Source organism: Argiope bruennichi, chromosome 11 (assembly GCF_947563725.1).
Source record: "Argiope bruennichi chromosome 11, qqArgBrue1.1, whole genome shotgun sequence".
Taxonomy (NCBI): domain Eukaryota; kingdom Metazoa; phylum Arthropoda; class Arachnida; order Araneae; family Araneidae; genus Argiope; species Argiope bruennichi.
In genome coordinates, this window is record NC_079161.1 from 11,551,550 (window position 1) to 11,571,592 (window position 20,043).

A 20,043-nucleotide genomic window follows, 5' to 3' on the forward strand; every position below is an offset into this window, starting at 1 on the left:
TCAATACCATGGCTCTTGTGCCAATAAAATCCAAATCGGACCTGTTTTCCTCAATCGAACTGAAACCAAAATTTAAAACAGAACTAAATTGCTGTCACAAAATCGCATATCAAATTTGATATATTTAAGTCACTGCGTTTTGAGTTATCGCATTTACTTACTTCTGAAAATATATACTGTGACATTCTCCATATCCCAGTACTGATAAGACATTTACAGTCAGCTGTGTCGTCGCTGTTAATGACTAAACTCCTCGAGATAGCCAGATGGTGGATCTTTTCACCTGGGTGGTCTCTCATCTGTTTATAGCGATTACAGTGAAAGACCACATGTGGGAATACCTCGTCCAAGAGATATTGATAGTACCTTCAAAGAGAAAGGGGTGTCCAAACATCTGGATGCTAAATGTTTCTCATTGTGAAAGGACTATGATAACTCCGTGATCCAGAATTGTCAGTTATGAAAGGTGCTTCACTAAAAGAACCTTCCCAGAACCTACTGGCGCCACTGAGGGAGCATATTGCTAAACCCCGATTGGCCGAAAGAGACCTCAAATAACTAATGTAAATTAAGAGGCGGAGATTGTCGCAGAAATAAAGTGCGGAGATTTTTTTTTTTTTTTTTTTTTTTAGGGGAGAAGAAACGAATGGCAGGCAGACTGTTGGACTACGCCCACGAATTAGAATTAGAATTTTTAATCTTGCCTAGTTTTTAATCGGAATAACTTTCTTTAATATCTTCGAAATGCTTCTTACCGTTTGATTGGCGCAGCATGGCCAGATGTGGCTCTGCGGAAGGAATGATGTGAAGGAATGATGAATGACCAACCAACGGAAGGAATGATTTGTCATGCAAGGATAATTCAAAAAGACGATAGCGTACAGCATGACGACAATGGCAGTTAAGAGAAGATGGATAAGAATCCACCATCCTCATCCCTTCGAGCCTTACAAAGGTACTGAGGTAATCCCTCAAAATATTATAAGAATCTATATTTTAAATGCCAAAACTATGCACCAAATTTTATCTATCCAGCTGTTTGTGTTTTGAAGTTTAGAGTTTATTTGTCTTAGTAAAACCAGATTAGACTTCATGAGAATGGATTTCATTAAAAATTCGATACAGCAATTCGATTTGGACGCGAGTACATATACCAAATTTCACCTGTCTAGCTCAAAGCGTTTTTGAGTTATCGGGTTCACAGACACATAATGTCAAAAAATGTTTTTTTTTTTTTAGTTAAGGGAGGTTGGAAACGTGGAAATTCGCCAAAATTTCGAGTTAGAATTTTTGGAAGATTACCATTTGATTAGCGCAGCATAGCCAAATATGGCTCTTGCGCCAATAAACAACTACAACAACAACATTTTCGGGCGATTACAATACTTTCTCTATACTACATGTACGAGAAAGTAAAAAGGAGTAATACACCTACATACGGAAGTGGAGAAAGTTTCTGAAGACTGCCGCCGTTATTTGCAGAGATTGTTTTCTTTGATGGTGTATTCTTCACCACAAACGTGTGAAGAAGAAACCTGAAGAAGTGTTTTGCATATTAAATACAGCAAAAGGGAACATCCGAAAATGAAATTCAATCAGGAAGCTGGCCCCTTCAGCAAACCAGATATCCGACTTTTCTCGTGGGAGTTCTCATTGACTTTCATTTATTGCTCTAATTTCTGGTTTTATGGACGCGGGAAACTGGGTTTGAGGAACTCGGAGCGCAACAACTTGTTTGTTAAATTATGCATTAGTTTTGCGCATGAGTCAAAATTCAGGCTCTCCGTAAATTATAGGCATTAGATGAGTCGGATCCGCGGACATAATTTAACCTGCCATAACCATTTATGCATGTTTTCGATCACGATTCGAGAAGGGGATGTTTCTATTAATAGTATAAAAATGATTTGGCGGCGGTCTATAACTCTTTATGCCCTAATGGAGCGGGAATGAATTGGTTTATAAATGCGATGGCTGCATTTCCTTATAGAAAATTTAACGGAAGATGTCATTTAATACAATAATCAAACGCGAATTTTAAAATGAATATGTACCCCAATATTTATTTTTTATTGTTACTATTTATATGTCGGGCATTGAAAATAATATCTTCATTCTTTTTTGCATGAATTATTATCTATTCTATAATTTTTTTTATTTTCTTGCACATGAAATTCGAATAAATCTTAACGTTTCAAATCTCCTCCCCCCGAGTCCGAAGAAAAAGTTTTTTTAAATTTATGACTGGTTTAAATAATAACTGCATGGCTCTTGCGCCAAAAACCGACACAAAACAAGCAAAACATTAAATAATAATTGGATCATTTATTATCAAAAATAATCATAACAAATAAAATATATTAAATATGCTTTGAACCAAATTTGGCGGTTGTTACTAAATTTTGAGTAAAAATAGTCAAAAAAAATTTTTATTCATCCCTGGACACATGTAAACTATAATTCAAATGGACCTAAGCAGATATTTTGTGCGTCAGATTTTGAATCAAATTTACAAGATTGACTGTCTGTAGATCTGATATTTCTTATGTTGGTGAATACTATAAAAAAAAGTACGTGACAGACTAAATTAATATATGACCTTTATCCCAAAATTGTATCCACCTTGCAAAATTAAAATTTTGATATCATTTTTTGTTGGGTCCCGAGTCATGTAGGAATCTATGGCAACGAACTGGCGGATTCTGCTGCAAAATCTGCAGTGTCGCCCTTGAATCAAGGTCTTCCCTACAGTGATGTTAGGAAGGCCTTTAATAAACACATCTATTTTACCTGGCAAAACACATGGGATCTGCAGATCCAGAATAAACTTCATTCTGTGAAACCAATTATTGGACTCTGGCCTAATCATCCTATACGCGAGGTTGATGTCAAGTTGACTCGCCTCCGCATAGGGCATACTCGCTACACGCATAAACATCTCATTTTTGGCGAGGCGGCACCAAAGTGCCCAGCATGTCATGTGGATTTTACCATTAATCATGTTTTAATCGAGTGCCCATCTTTTAATTCCTCCCGTTTAAACTTTTTTAAATCATCGTCATTAACTTTACAAGATCTGGTGGGTGAAAAATTCCACCCAAACATCTTTAAATTTTTAAAATACATTAGCTTTTACACATGTATTTAATACTTTTAACTTTCATTAACGCCTGATTTTACATTGCTTCAATGTAATGGGTTTTTATACCACTGTTTCATTTAAATTTATTAACGTTGTACGTACTAGAACTCTTTTTCTTTTTTTTTTGGAATTTATATGTTTATAACTTTTGCTTTTATATTTCATCATGTTTTTTTTTTATAGATTGGTCTATTATTTCACCATTTGCTTGGCGCAGTATAATCAAGTATGGTTCTTGAGCCAAGAAACCCCTAACCAACCAACCAACCAACCCAAAATTGTATCTCTATATCTCGAATTCCTTTAATTACCTTCACACCCGAACACTGGTTACAGTCTGTAGTATCTACCTGCCACCCCATAATGCCATTCAACAACAGGATCTTGACAACCTAGTGGACCAGCTTCCTTCACCTTTTATTTTACTTGGTGACTTAAACGCACATAGCACGTTGTGGGGTTCGGATAGTACAAACTCTCGTGGGCGGCAGATTGAGCAGTTTATTTCTAATAACTGCCTCTGTCTGCTTAATAACGATGATAAAACATACTTCCATGAACCCACACGTAGCTTCCATAGTATTGATCTGGCAATATGCTCACCTGAACTTCTGCCATTATTGACCTTTACTGTTAGCGATAATTTATATAATAGCGATCATTTTCCGATCATTGTCTCCCATGCTGATAGAGGCGAAGCGACTCATTGTCCTCCGCGTTTCGTATTCCAGCGGGCAGACTGGCATAAGTTTTCTCAATTGGCAAAAATTACCGAGAGTATAGTCAATGTACCAGACATCATGGAAGCAGTTCAAAACGTCACTGAATGTTTGATAAATGCCGCTAATTATGCCATTCCTAAAAGTTCACCACGTCCGAGAAAATTCCGTAGACCGTGGTGGAACGATGCCTGTCGCGATAGTTACAAGAACCAAAAGAGACTATGGAACAAATTTAGAAGGTACCCAACCACAGAGAACCTGATCGCTTTTAAAAGAGCTAAAGCCCTTGCACGCCGCATTCGTCGTTGTAGCCAGAGGGAATCATGGGTAAAATATATTTCTTCAATCACATCTCGAAACTCAAGTCGGCAATTGTGGAGAAAAGTGAAGGCAGCTAATGGAATTTATCAGGAGTTTTCTTTTCCTGTACTAAAAACCAGGAATAATACATACTCCTCTCCATTAGATATTGTCAATATTCTTGGACAGACATTTGCACGGATTTCCGCTGTTGAATCGTATAGTCCTGAATTTATAGCGAGAAAAAATCTCGCGGAACAATTATCTTTGAATTTTCAAGCTGCATATACACATCCATATAATTGCGAGTTCAAAATGTTTGAATTGAGAAAAGCACTATCCCAAGCTCATGATACCAGCCCTGGACCAGATGGAGTCACTTATAATATGCTTCGCCACTTAGATGAGATATCGCTCTCAAATCTCCTGTATCTGTTTAACAGAGTCTGGAGTGAGCAAAATTTCCCATATCAGTGGCAAGAAGCTCTCGTGATTCCCATTCTGAAACCGGGCAAAGATTCTGCTAACCCTCTGCATTATAGACCGATTGCGCTAACTAGTGTCCTTTGTAAGACGCTTGAACGTATGGTCAATGCCCGACTAGTCTTCGAATTAGAGAAGCGAGCTTGCATTCCATTAATGCAAAGTGGATTCCGCAAAGGTCGATCCACTATTGATAATATAGTCCAACTTGAGACCCATATTCGCAACGCTTTTGTGAGACGAAACCATCTTGTCTCCATTTTTTTTGATGTAGAGAAGGCGTATGACCGTACGTGGCGTTTTGGAATTCTTAGAAAACTTTTTAACTTGGGTTTTAAAGGAAACCTTCCAATTTTTATAAAAAAATTTTTATCATCTCGTACTTTTCGGGTACGCATGGGGAAATTTTATTCGGATCCTTTTATCCAAGCTGAGGGCGTTCCACAAGGAAGCGTTCTCAGTGTCACACTTTTTATCATGCATTTTAGCGACATTTTAAATCAATTACCACCGACTGTCCAAGGAAATTTATACGTGGACGATCTTCAGATTTCTTGCCAGGGCTGTAATATGCCCTTAATTGAACGGCAGCTGCAAAATGCAGTTAAGAAACTGGTAACTTGGTGTGATGAAAATGGGCACACTCTTTCTGCCGAAAAGAGTAAATGTGTGCATTTCTGCAGAAAGCGAGGCATTCACCCTGACCCCTCAGTTCGTATACGCAATGACTTAATACCTGTCGTTAATGAAATACGATTTCTGGGAATACTTTTCGATAGGAAGCTCACTTTCCTTTCGCATATCACATACCTTCGGAAAAAGTGCGAGAAATCTCTGAATATCCTCAAGGTACTTTCTCGTACGTCTTGGGGTGCCGATCGTACGTCTTTAACCCGTCTATATCAAGCCATAATTTTATCTCGGATAGACTATGGGTGTTTTGTATATGGCTCTGCCAGTCTTGCTGCACTACGTCGGCTAGATACTGTGCATCATTCCGCCCTCCGAATATGTTCAGGGGCTTTCCGCACATCGCCAACCGAAAGCCTTTACGTCATATGCCACCAACCGCCCTTGTCTTTACGCCGAAAGAAACTTGCACTGCAGTACTACTTTCGAGCTCAGTCTCTCCAAAATCATCCTGTAACTCGCATGACCATTCCTGTTTCCCTTAAAAGAGTTTACAATGCTCGCCCATCTCACATTCTTCCCTTTTGTGAGAGAATCAAAAGCGTACTTCATGATTCAGGGCTCCAGTTTTCTGATGTCGAGCCAATAGATTTTCAAATATTTTCACCTTGGGAAATTCCTCAGTTTTCCTTTTTGAATTGTTTCTCTGAATTTAATAAAGCTACAACTGCACCAATTATTTTCCAACAACTTTTTAATTTTCATCGTTCACAGTATGCCTCCTATTTTCCAATATTTACTGACGGCTCAAAGTCGGACGGACATGTTGGATGTAGTGTCATCTTTGGAGACGAAATACACAGTTTCCGTATTCATGCATCATTTTCAGTTTTATCTGCGGAGTTGCTGGCGATTTTATGTGCTATACAAAAGATTTCTCTTGCCTCTCAACGACAATTTTGTATTTATACGGACAGTATGAGTTCTTTAAAAGTACTTCATCATTTTAACTTTCATCCGTTCGCTATTAAGATCTTGGGACTCTTGCAGACTCTCCATCATAGGGGCTTTAACATTTTATTTTGTTGGGTCCCTAGTCACGTTGGAATCGTTGGAAATGAGCAGGCCGATCACGCTGCTAAAACTTCATCTACCTTTTTTCATTATGAATTACCTTACTGCGATATTCAAAAATCAATTGTAAAACATATTTTCCTTTTGTGGCAAGAGACATGGGATAAACATATCCATAATAAACTGCACGCTATTAAGCCTTATATTTGCATGTGGCCAGCTTTGCCTATGCGTGGCCCTGATGTTAAATTGACACGCCTTCGCATAGGGCATACTCGGTTTACGCATCGACATCTTCTTCTCGGAGAGAGACCACCGGTTTGTTCTCGATGTCATGTCGACCTTAGTGTGAAGCACATTTTAATTGAGTGTCCAAATTTTAACTCCTATCGTATTCGCTTTTTTAATTCAACATCGTTGACTCTTCACGACTTAGTAGGTGAAAAACATCACCCTAATATTTTTAACTTTTTGAGTTTTATTAGGTTTTTACATCGGATTTAGCACATTTTATCTTTGTATTCAACATTTAGCCTATAATTCAACTTGTATTTTAATGTTTTATGCACTGTTTATAATTATTCCTTTTTAAAATATTATCATATGCTCTCTGTATTTTATTTCCTGCTCAAGTTTTTACATATGGTTTCATTGTCTTTTCGTCATGCTATATGAAATTGTCTCCATCTTCGATCTTTCTTATTTTAACTGTGTTTTTTTTTTTTTAACTTAACTTTTTGCTTGGCGCAGTATGGCCAGATATGGCTTTTGCGCCATAAAACACCACAAAACCAAACCAAACCTTTAATTACCTATCCTACATCTGTTATAGGATATTTATTCATACATATGCATGGAATACCAGATTTACCTATAAGATATAACTTGGGTTACTTTTCTAAGGAACATCCCCCTCCCCTCCCCGCTCAAAATCAGCGGGGTGGTTTTCCCAAAACGTTCTCGTACACTCCCAAGTAAAGTTTCCCTTACTGACCTTCAAAAAATTGTGGACCTTCCGTTAGACAAAGAATTTCTTACATGGCAGTGATGAAAATAGCTAAGAAATATTAATCTTTCGCGTGAATTTAGCAAATTTACTAAATTTAAAATTTTACTTCTGATCCTTGGCGAGTTCTTTTGGCGATTCATTCCCGGCATGCAGTCATAGTATCCGAAAATCGAAATTCGAAGTAATTTTCTGCTGGATACCAAGTCACGTTGGAATCTATGGCAATGAGCTTGCAGATCAGGCTGCAAAATTGGCTTCAGTTCCTCTTGATTTCCGTGTTCCCTTCTGTGATATTTCAGGATATATCTATGAGGAGTGGCAGAAAGTTTGGGACGCACAGATTGATAACACACTACATGCTATTCAAGCAAAAATTAATATGTGGTCAGTTTTACAAAATCGATGCGCAGATGTACAATTAATTCGTCTTCGCATTGGACACACTAGGCACACGCATAGACATTTGCTGTTTGGTGAACGAGCCCCTCATTGTACGAACTGTGGAGTGATCCATTCTATTGCACATATTCTTATTCAATGTCCTAATTTTACTTCTGATCGTGGTGATTGGTGAATGAGAAATATCACTCAAAACTTTTTGACATTTTAAAAACCATTGGTTTTTTTTTCATAGTATTTAAAATTTGAGATTTATTTTTATTCTTGTGTCAAATCCTTTCAAATCATAGATCTTCTCAACTTTTGACGTTTCACAATGCATCCTTCTTTTATTTACGCATTTTATAATGGAATTGTTTGAAAATCCTTGTGAATGGCGCAGCTTGTCCTAAATTGGACCTTGTGCCAAAATCCCTAAACCATACCATACCATATCGAAAATCGAAAAATACTTTAAACGCTTTTTTCTTAACCTATTGAAATAAACATTTGAAACAGAACTACAACTGTGATCATAAAATCACATAACAAATTTGATATACTTTGAGTTATCTTTTCTATTTTTGAGTTATAAGTTTACATGCATCTGAGGTATAGACCAATAGACGTTCAACCCGTTCTTGGATTTTGCACAAAATCTGATGTGTTTACAATATAGAATTTTATTCAGCTAACTATCTTCATTTTGTAGTCATCACATTAACACATATTGAAGCGATTGAACAAACAAGCTTTATCATAACAGACTTTGCTGAACATTTGATTTAAAAAAATCTACAAATTTGGTACAAAGACCATATACCAAATTTCATTCGTCTGGCAGAAAAAAATTTGAATTGTCTTTTTCACAGACAGATATAATCCTAGAAATTTTGTTTTTTGAACTCAGAGAAGTCTAAAAAGTAGAGATACATCAAAATCTACAGCTCGAATTTTTTGAAGATTACAATACTTTCTCGGTACTTCATATACGAGGAAGTGAAAAATATCTTCCGATCTAGCGAGCGATTGTCATGGCTTAGTCATATCTTATCTGTTGCATTCTTATCTTTTTACGCCAATGAACGCAATTTTATTATATACACTGATAGCATAAGTGCTTTGGAAGCACTATGCCACTATGACAATCGATTGCATTCATTTGCCTTGGAAATACTGACTACTCTGCAGCTTCTCAAGAGTAAGGGATTTAATATAATTTTTAGCTTTGTTCCGAGTCATGTGGGAATATGTGGCAATGAAGCGGCTGATTTTGCCGCAAAAACTGCTTCTTCACCTTTATCACAAGAATTACCATATGGTGATGCAAAGAAAGACATCTTTTTTCTACTTGGCAGGGGAACTGGAATCTCCATATACATAATAAATTGTATTCTATCAAACTTTCCATTGGAATGTGGCCTGCTCTTCCTATACGAGAAATCGACGTCAAATTGACTCGCCTCCGTATAGGACATACGCGTTTCACTCATAAGCACCTCATTTTTGGAGATAGCGTGCCCATATGTCCCACTTGTCATACTAATTTTACTGCCAAACATATTTTGATCGAATGTCCTTCTTTTAATTCCCATCGTCAAAACTTTTTTAATTGATCGTCTGTTACCTTGCTTGACTTGATGGATGAAATACACCATCCAAATTTTTTTAATTTCTTGAAAGCTATTTGTTTTTTTGTTTTTTTTTCAGTATATTTGATTTTTCTGTTTTTTTTTTTTTGCTTGCATTGCAAATTTTTAAACAATTCTGCCAATATTACCATGCTTTTAGCGCACATTTTAGAAACTCCTGTTGGTCTTTTGACATTTGATGTCTTTGATTTTAATCTTTGACCCTATGCATGGCGCAGTTTAGCCAATTATGGCTCTTGTGCCAAAAAATTTCAAAAATACCATCTTATCTTTTACATTCTGTGCTTGTTAAGGATATTACAAAAAATCATTTTATGTTATAGAAAAATATGTTTTCAGCCTACAATCCCGTCATGTGTAACTCCGTTCTTTTAGTACCTTACAATGTGAAAAAAAAAATTGTGCTATTTATTAATCGAATCCCAATATTTAAAGACTGCATAGAAATACAGCTTTTTTTTTTAATTCAGAAACCGTAAAATATATTTCTTAAGGTATATGCAAAATTTTAACCAAATCATGTGATAAATCTCTAAACTAGAAGATTTTTCTTTATACCTCTTTTTAGCGAGAAAAAAAAGAGATTTTTTTTCAATTTAAAAAAAAGTTTTTCCACTTAACTGGTATATCTTGATTTGAAAGATGTTTTTTTTTAATCCTATTTTATACACATATTCAAAAATATAACTATTTTCCAACTTTCTTCAAAATATTCAGCCCAATTATAGTCACATATCTTAAATAGCAAAGGATATTAAATTTCATATGATCCTTTTAGAAAAATGGCAGTAGATAGCCATCCTACGTCAAAGAGTGAAAATTGATATTCATTTTCTATTCTGAAATAAGATGAAGTAGATCTTCAAGAGATAACTAGTTAGGTAAACTCATATGTTGAAAAGAACTCGTTACTTCATATTCAACAGAAACGAGTCCGCCTCTGAAATGGCATCTTGTGAAGGAAGAGAGGTCATACCGCAGATACCAAATATGTGTACGAAACATGATACATACGTCAGTTTCATTTCAGGGTGACCATATTAATGTCATTGCTCATTTTATTTTATTTTTTATTGCATTTTTAATGGGCACACATGAACTGAATAATATGCATGATTGTTCAATGAAAAAAAAAATTGACGCAAATTCGAACTACTTTTCGACGGATTCTCAATTTTTTTTTTCTGTTACTGAAATTTTAGTTTCATAATTTATAGGTTGATTGAATTTAAAATATTTTTCCAGTGGCAGATCAAGGCATTTTGAGGTCCAAAGTAAGTAAGCATTATGAAATCTTTCTTCTGCTGAATATGTATGGCGCAGTTTAGCCAAGATAGGCTCTTGTGCCATTAAACTTCATAAACCTAACTTCTCTTCTGATAAACAGGCTGATTTAGTTTCGCATTTTAGCATACTAGCTGCCTTTGACGATCTGCTTGTTCGCCTAGATTATTTACTTTTTAGACTGTTAAAGGATTAATAAGGAATTTATCATATAATAAAATGAAATTTAAAGATCGTATGCCAAATTTCATTCCTCTGGCTGAAAACGTTTTTGAATTACTTTTGTCACAGACAAACAAGGAGGTCTGAAACGTCAAACAAACAAGGAGTCTGGAAGTTCATCAAAATCTTCAATTCGAATTTTTTGACGATTACAATACTTTCTTTCGTATACGAAAAAGTAATTCGTAGTACTCTCAATGACATATTTTTTTTTTATCAATTACAATGATTTTTCATATACAATAAAATAAAAAAACTGTCCATCCCCCTACTAAAAAATTTACAATCATTAAAGCATAAAAAAAGCTAAGAATATATTCTAAAGAAATAGAAATCCAATCAATCAAACAAATCCTGAATTTTTATTCTAGAAACCTCGAACAGGTTTTTTTTTTTATTTTTCTCCTCCTAAACTGTTTCTAGCAAAACAATTCTGCAAGGACCGAATTATGCAAGACAACCCTCGCATTCCAACCCATTGTTGATGCGTTTTAAAAACCCAACGGACTCCTTTCTCAATTTCTCCTCGGCATCATTGAGGTCAATAGTATGCATCGGAGGGTGAAACCGCCGACCCCAGCTGTGACCTGCAGGGGTGGATGCCATCCCGAAAACGAAAACAGGGTGTCACTTGCGCTACCAGCTCTCTAGAGAAACACATTTTCTCACAGTTCTAAAAACGCTTCATTACATTGCTATCATTGGAGGCCATTTGCATGGTAGATTGCATAAAAAAGAATGGAAAAAGATTTAAATTTACATAAGAATTAAACAGTGTTTAAAGAGTTGTAATTGAAAGGGTATTTTTTCTATAAGAGAATGCACAGATGCAAAGAGAGGGTACAAGCTAAAAAATGGTCGTGGTTATTAATCTTGTGACCGTGTATGTGCGAAGATAAATTTTTTAATGATGATAAAAGCGAGTCTGCTTTTAAGTTTTCTAAAAATTGTACTATATTTAGAGCACCCAATTTATCACTCTTTACCAGTGAATCAAGGAAAGGAAAATGTAAAGCTCATATAAAGCATCAGATGAAGTGTGCAGTGCAGATGTAATGTTTCTGTATGTTGTATTTATTTTAAAACTTGCCCCATGTCTTTAAAAACAACCTGTATAACAAATTAAAATCATATGATAGTGATACCATAAGGCATTTGTATGTATACAAACTGCAGATCTCTATCAATGCGAAAACAGCTGTTGTAAGGTTTTTCATCGGAATTAGGCAAAACTGTTTCCAAAAGTTTTGACACTCCAATGAATGAAATAAACCTTCAAATACAATAAAACCTTATTTATTGCGTCTTTCAAGTAATCCTCAAATCGATATGCTAATAAGATGTACTGTCGAATCCTGCTTCAAAATGAGATAAATACTCACTTTAATCTTATTATATAATTACACATAACTACTTTTTAATGCGATTTCATGATCATTTTAGTTCATTATTATGTAGCAGTTCAACAAACAACATGCCGTGGTTCGTTAGAAATAACGGCATTTTGAACGATCTCAGCCTTGCTGCATTAAAGACTTCCTTAAAAAAATTACCAACAGGATTCTTTGACAAATCGAACAGAAACGACAGCAAAACTATTAAGTAAATTAACCTATGCAACCCCATGATCCCAAAAAAATGTCAATAAACCCTGTTGCCTTATCCATGTACAAAGTCTAATTTTTTCTTTACCACGCCGACTGGACTCTGGACAGATTTTAACGAAAATTTCTTATTTAAAATTCTGAACTTTTTTCCCCTCTCTCTCACAAATTATTATTAATAATTATTTTTCTGCTTAATGTAACTGCTAGTTACCTTCATAATGCATAACCACTTGTCAAGTATTTCAGTGTCATGTCAGTATCCATATTATATATCCGGAGGTTAAGAACTTTGAGTTCAAGAACTCTGTGACCCATCCTTCGAATCAGCAAACAGCTTATTATTATGCTTATAATTTCTGACAAAATTTTAAAAAAATGTTTAATTTTTATAATTTAACCCTTTCTAGGGCCGTGGGAAGTATGCTTCCCAGAAAATTTATTAATCTTTGTATGAAATTATGTAAGTTGACATAAGTTCTGACAAATTTTTTTAGAAAGACAGAAACTTAAATGCTTCAGTTCTTTATCTCACACAAAATGACTTGTCTTGATTTGTTACTTAATTATTAATTAACCAAATTAATTAATGAATCAAATTAAATTTATCCAATAAGCAAAATGAATCCCTTTTCTTATTTTCAATTCTTAATTTCAAGCCTAAAAATATTTTAACATAATATGACTAGAAAAAAAATGGCCCTTTAAATGGTTAATTAGCTAACATGGAATTTTCATGAAAACCCACATGTTTCTGGAAAAGCCATTACTTCACTGTACATTCTCTAATGGCGAAAGCCTTGACCATAATTCCTGTATGAATTCCAACAATTTTTATTTCATATGAAAATTAATGATCCCTAAATACGTCATCAATGGCCACCTGTCTTCCCCACCTCTTATTCTCGAGCGAAATCTCAAGTGCAATACTTCTGTACTCTACATACTCTGTACGAAAAAAACTATCACAACCACTTCGGAGATCTCCCAAATTTTTATTTCATTTGAAAGTTTATGACACCTAGATTTGTCATCAAAGGTCATTTATTGCCTCAACGCTTATTTCAGAGAAAAGTACAAAATAAAATTTTGACACAAAGAATTTATTTCCAATTATTTATTCATTTTTTAAGCATAACTGACCAATCAGGACATTCTATATTTATCGTGTATATTCAATTTAAATTATTTTTTTTCCTTTATTTTCATAAAAGGTATTTCATCAAAATAAATCGATATCACTATATGTTATTAGCATGGCAGGCATATAATGGATCACCGAAAACGGCTTGTATCTGTACTATTTCCTTCAGTGTATATAATTTCAAAATTCCAGGTTATATAATCTTTCCCTTATTTCGAAGTCTATTTTATAATTAATTTAAATACAGCTATTGAATGAATCGTTTCCAAACCTTCACTCAGATCTTCTTTTATGCGTCATAAGCCTGTGAGCAAAATAGTGAACAAATCTGTGAAGTAGTTTAGATTTCTTTAGGCAAATTGCTTTCGAAATTTCATTTTATTTAATTAACATATTTTAATAATAAATTTTCGGACGATTCATTCGTGAGATGAAATTTTTCACACAGTGTATCGAATTGGATTCCCAAACCCAATTTTCAATGAATTATTCGAATGAATTAACAAAGGTTTTCGATTTTAACGATAAACATATGCAACTCTCAATGTCCATAAATTAAAATTGCATTCCCTATTATTACTTAAGACGCTACAGAAAAGCTCTCTTTAATATGCATTATGATTTCGCATTTTCATTTGATGCTTGCGAGAGATATCGGCTTTCATTAAGAAGAGATTTTAAAATTATGAGCTTACCCCTTGCTAATTGAAAATTTCATTCCCTGTCGCTCCAATAAATAAACCGGTATTATGTAATGAAATAACCCGCTTGCTTAGAAAGTAAAAAGGTTAGATAATATTGAGATTAGATTAACAGGGTGATTGATGTTATCTTTAATTTTCTCTTACATTTAGTATATACAGAGAAAATTCGTCATCGCTAAAAATGATTATCTGCATGCTTCGAATCTTCTTTAATCTGAAAAACACATCTTTGGTACTATGTTTGCCGGTTTGTTTGTGAACACAATAACTTAAATCAGTCGAAATGGTCTTCCTAAAACTTTTTCGCGTCCCAGAGAACGCCTTGCTTGGTAATGGCGTACAATAGTAATGAAATGTTGACCACTAGCCAAAATTTAACACCGTTACTGAATCTATCGTGTGATACTTGGCGAGTTATTTGGCGATTAATCCCTAGCATGCGGTTAATAATATCCGAAACTCGAATTTCTATTTTAGACGTGTTTTCCCTGGCCGTTGGAAACAAAAATTTCGTACAGAACTAACATGTAGCCACAAAATCACGCATCAAATTTGATATAAATAATGTTTCTGAAAGTATATATGGACAGATAGTCACCCCTTTGTTGAATTTAGCTGAAGATTTGATAGAGGACTACCCTATAGACGTATACCGAATTTCACCCATCTAGGTTTCTTAGTTTTTTAAGTATCGTTTTAACTTAATTGGCAGACACACAGATTTTTTTGAACGGATTATGCTAAAAATTTTGGCAGAAATCTCCAAATTTGGTGAACATTTGACTGGCGCAGCTTAGTCAAAACATGGCTCCTGAGCCAATAAAATACAACCAACCAAATTTGGTGAAAAACCATTCTCCAAATTTCAGCTGTCTAGATCAATAATTTTTTAAATTCGTGTGTTCACAAACAGACAGAAATGTATTTTTTGGAACTCGGGAAATGTAGAGATCCGTAAAAATCTCGAGTTCGCATCTTTTGACGGTTTTGTCTGCTAAAGAATGAAGGATTTCAAATCACTTTCTGTTGGGTTCCGAGTCATGTCGGCATTTCAGGAAAGGAAAAGGTCGATTCAGCAGCAAGATCTGCTACGGCGGTTTTGAACTTGGGACTTCCGTTTTATGACATTAAAAGGTGCATAAACAAATATATTTTTTCTCTCTGGCAAAAGGCATGGGATCTGCAGATCCATAATAAATTACATTACATGTTAAAAAAAAAAAAAGACATTGTTTTGTGGACTGTTTTACCTGTTAGTGAGATGGATGTCAAACTGATTCCTCTCCGTTCAGGACATACTCGTTTTACTCAATATCTAACCCTTTGCAGATCAAAAAAATTTTACTTGAGATTTTTGACATTTTTTGGCATCTTAATATTTTACAACTTGCACTTATTTTCAATAGTTTTTTTAATTGGCTTTAACAAGCTATATTGAGTATGCAATTGGCTTTAACAAGCTCAGAATTGAGTATGCAAAATTGCAAAGTGATTTTAGATTTTAATCCCTTATTCCACCATGCGTTATAGCACCTTGATCTTGTTTATCTACCATATGTTTGGCGCAGTATAGCCAAACATGGCTCTTGCGCCAATAAAATCAAATCAACCAACCAAACAATTTTAATTTTATCTGACGATGCAAAGCTATAAAAGAATTAATTTCATGCCAAAAGCAAAACAAATTTAGTAATAAATACTTTAAATGAATCTTTTTAGACAGCATGTGCAATAAAAATATTTTACCTACTCATTCCTTATTGACTGTTCAAAAAACAGTCAATAAGATTAAAATATATTGTTGAGGGAAAAAAATTGAAAATTTATATCCAATAAATCTCTTGGATTCTCTTCCCTTTTAAATAACATTATCATGTTTACATAATTCGCCATCGCACACTCGTTTTTAAGGCTACCTCTCAGACTTGCATCTGAAATGAAAAATGAAAAACAGGTTTGTGGTAGAAATTTTATAGGGCACGACGTTCTCCTTAATGGAAAGGCACTCCGAGATTTTGGCGGCCGTTTCACTTATAAGATTGGCGAGAAACAGGTGTTCCTGCCAACCTCGATTACAAACCAGAATTGAGAAAGCGACATCCATTCGGACTTCAATTAGTGTAAAAAGAAAGAACAGGTGGGCGCAGACGAATTTCTTCCGAGTGGCGGGATCGGCGTCGAACAGTTGTTGCGTCGTTTGTTTACAAATACTATGAGTTTGTGTTCAAATGGTGGATACAGAATACCGGCCAAAATTGATGTGCATTCGCTTTGGTTTTAAGCAAACGATTTTGTTAAGTTGTTGCTGCATGTTCTTTTTTTTTTTTTTAAAGTAATGTGAAAAATGAAATTAAATAACAGATTTCCAATGTGAAAAAATATGAAATCATTGTGTGCGTATTTCAATATCATGCATCGAATTAATTTAGGGGTAAGTCAGAATTTTTTTTTTTTTTTTTAGTTTGTAGAACTATTATTTCACTATATTAAATAGAACATAAATTTTATATAATTATTTGTTCCTGGTTTTCATTAATCTATCATTGATTTATTCGAAATCAATTTTTATCAAACTGCTTTAGAAAATTATTAAATAGATGTCGTAATTTTTTCTAAACCTTTCCCAATGCCGTGGAAAATAGAGTTATCTCCAAATTCCTACCAAATTTTTCGATAAAATAAAGGGAAAAAAATGCTTCATTTTTAAACCTGCATTATGAATGCCTTGATTTGTTAACTAATGTATCAAGTCATTATTGATTTTGTTTAATACGTTAAAAGATTTGCTTTTCTTAAATAAATCGATTCCAAAAATATTTTAAGGTATCAATTCTACAAATTTATCCTTTATTACGATAGAATACCTTAAAATAGAAATTATAAAATACCTTATTTTCGTATGTTTGTAAAGTATAGTATTCATTAAATGCTGGGAAATGTTAATATTTTTGAATATTTATAGAATTTCGGAAGCTTTATGAAGCGCAATCCGACAACTGAATTAAAATAATTCATTTGCGTTTCTTGTTTAATGTTTAGCATTAGTGTTACGAATTTCGATGCTGGACAGTTTAATCGGCTAATATTATATCGAAACTTGACTTTTTCTAAGTCTTTAAAATAACTTGTTTTGTAATTTTTAAATACTTTAATATGACACATTTCAAATTTATATTATAAAATCTTGAGTGAGTCCAACTAAATAACAGCAATTGATATATTTGATATAGATTTCCCTTTATAAGAATGCATTCTTCAGTTTTGAAAACCACGTGGTATCAAATATAGAAACGGTATAAGGAAAGAAAGTTTTTTTTTTTTTTAATTTAATTTTGCATGAAATAGTTTCGACGAAAGTAACTACAAAAAAAAAAAAATTGCAATACGGAAAAATCCATCGAAATTTGTGCACAATATTTACAGGTCACAATATTTGGTTAACTTTTAAATTTCTTACATCAATTATTTACATTTGTCAAATAGTTGTAAAAATGTAATTAAGTATCGATTTAATATAAAAATATTCTGTTTTTCCTATTTTCACATCTTTTTGTCAATAATAACATGAATAGTGAAAATTTTATTTTTGTTTCTTACTGTAAAAATTTCACAAATGGAAGTTGTAGCATTAATTACACACAATATACATTTTATATAAGTTAATAAATTTAGCCAATGTAAATATAATAAATAATTTAAAGCTAAACTCTAATAAATACAAATCATAAATAGATTTAATTTGAAAGAAAATAATATTTCTTATTTCCTTTCAAGCGTAATTTTATAGTTTTTGGAGAATTTAATAGATGAATGCTAAGAAAATTCATAAAGAGATTTATTTTTGTTGAATAACTTCTGAATTATGTCTATTACTCTTTCAAAAGAAATCTTGATATTAATTTAACTAAATAAAAGGTCCACTGATTAAGTATTTTGAGAAATAGATTTTTTTTTTTAATTTCATTGGCAGCCGAAAGATTTTGCAACTTAAGGAAGCGGTTCTTCCTCTTTATTTTGGTTCCTTATTTTCCTCTTTCAACATGGTGAAATCAAAAGCTTTAAAATTTTGGTTATACTCAAATATAATTTTGACTTTATTTGTCAAATATTTTTTTTAAAAAAAATTCCAATTTTTTAATAAATAATTATTAGGTTTAATACTAGCAAAATTGACATCCAGCTGATTGGCTGGTAATAGTATTTAAATTCACATAAATCTATTGTGCAATAATTGTTGGACATGATTATTTCAAGAAACCTTTTTTAATTATCAAATGGTGACAGACATTAGCCCTTTTCTTTTTATGACCTTAAATTTATTCTATTCAGTATTTATATACCTATCTTAATGGAGTCAAGTCTTATGACATTATAGTGCTATTAGAAATATAACTTCCAGTTCGTATAAACTTTCTAGTTATTGTAACTTCACTTTCTAATTTCTCATGTAAAACACAATGAATTTATTTTAAAAAATCTTTCTCCTTTGGCTTTGAAAAATTATAAAAAATTTTGCGATTAATTATTTGATGGCATTTTTTAAAATTTTATTGCGAAAAATAAAATAAATTATTGAATATTAAATAGAAAATAATTTTCTTGACAATATCGTATCATTATGACCGTATTTTAAATTTTAAAGTGCTGTAGTAATCAGTTTGGGGCAACATGTTCGGGAGTTATTGCGGAAAACACTCCAGTATCTCGCTTAATTTTTAATTAAAAAAATTTTAAAAACCCATTTTTTGATGCATATTCTCACTCTCTAAAGAATGCTATACCAAATTTGATAGTTCTGAGTAAAATTATCTATCTTATAAAGTATCAAAACTCACATTTTCCTTTCTACTTTGTCGCATGCAAAGTATAAAAAAATTATAATCATTTAAAAAAAATTGAATTCGAGAATTTGACGAATTTCTACCTTTCAGACTTCCCTGAATTCGAAGAATACATTTTTTACGTTAGATCATTCTGTGATCACGACAACTCAAAAAAGCTTTTAACTAGACAGATGAAATTTGGTATATGTACTCACGACCAAATTTGTATCTGTTCTATCGAATTTTGAACGAAATCCATTCTCAGGAAGCCTTAACTGGCTGTTCGACTGCAGAAGAATTTGATATTTCCAAAATGCGCAGAACTGAAAAGTAAAGATTTGGTATACAAGTTTAGTATCTCAAATATGGATTCTTATCAAAATTTGAACGAGTTATCAAAAGATTGAACATTTGTCATTTTGTACTTTAGCATACATGTAAGTGCTGCAACTCATAAACCGAATGATTTAAATCAATGAAATGCAGTATACTACTTTGTAATTATATCTAATTTTGACTTCATTCGGTCAGCAAAAAGGTGTTCAAAATGCATATTCGCGCGATAGATTCGATATAAATGTTAGATTCATATCAAAGTTCCTCATTTCATAATTATTGTGCACTAGAGTATGTAAAATATTTGCGGCCTTAGCCAAGGTCCATAGTTTTATAGCGAAGAGGCAGAGTATTTTTATAGTAGGTGTGAGTATAGTTTTACAGAGTGTTTACAGTAGGGATTTTTTCCATTTATAATGAAATTTCGCAATCTGTATATCGTGGAGGCCGCTGTATTGCCCGCTACTTTTTGTTCAAGCCAAAGTAATTACTATCCCCGAATGATCAATGCATCCGAAAGATCTTAAAATTTATAC

General features: G+C 33.4%; 1 protein-coding gene across 2 annotated transcripts in view; it reads left to right on the forward strand.

Annotated features, from left to right (window-relative positions):
- Window positions 1–20,043, forward strand: part of LOC129957571 (uncharacterized) — a 356,141-nt gene that overhangs the window by 247,648 nt on the left and 88,450 nt on the right. Inside the window, exon 1 of one of the 2 annotated variants that reach the window (XM_056069935.1) lies at window positions 16,460–16,779. The exons of the other annotated variant lie outside the window; for it this stretch is intronic. Coding sequence (XP_055925910.1) covers window positions 16,729–16,779 — 51 coding nt within the window. The 5' untranslated portion in view covers window positions 16,460–16,728. Of the gene's footprint in view, window positions 1–16,459; window positions 16,780–20,043 lie in introns of those variants that run through there. 2 annotated transcript variants of the gene reach the window in all.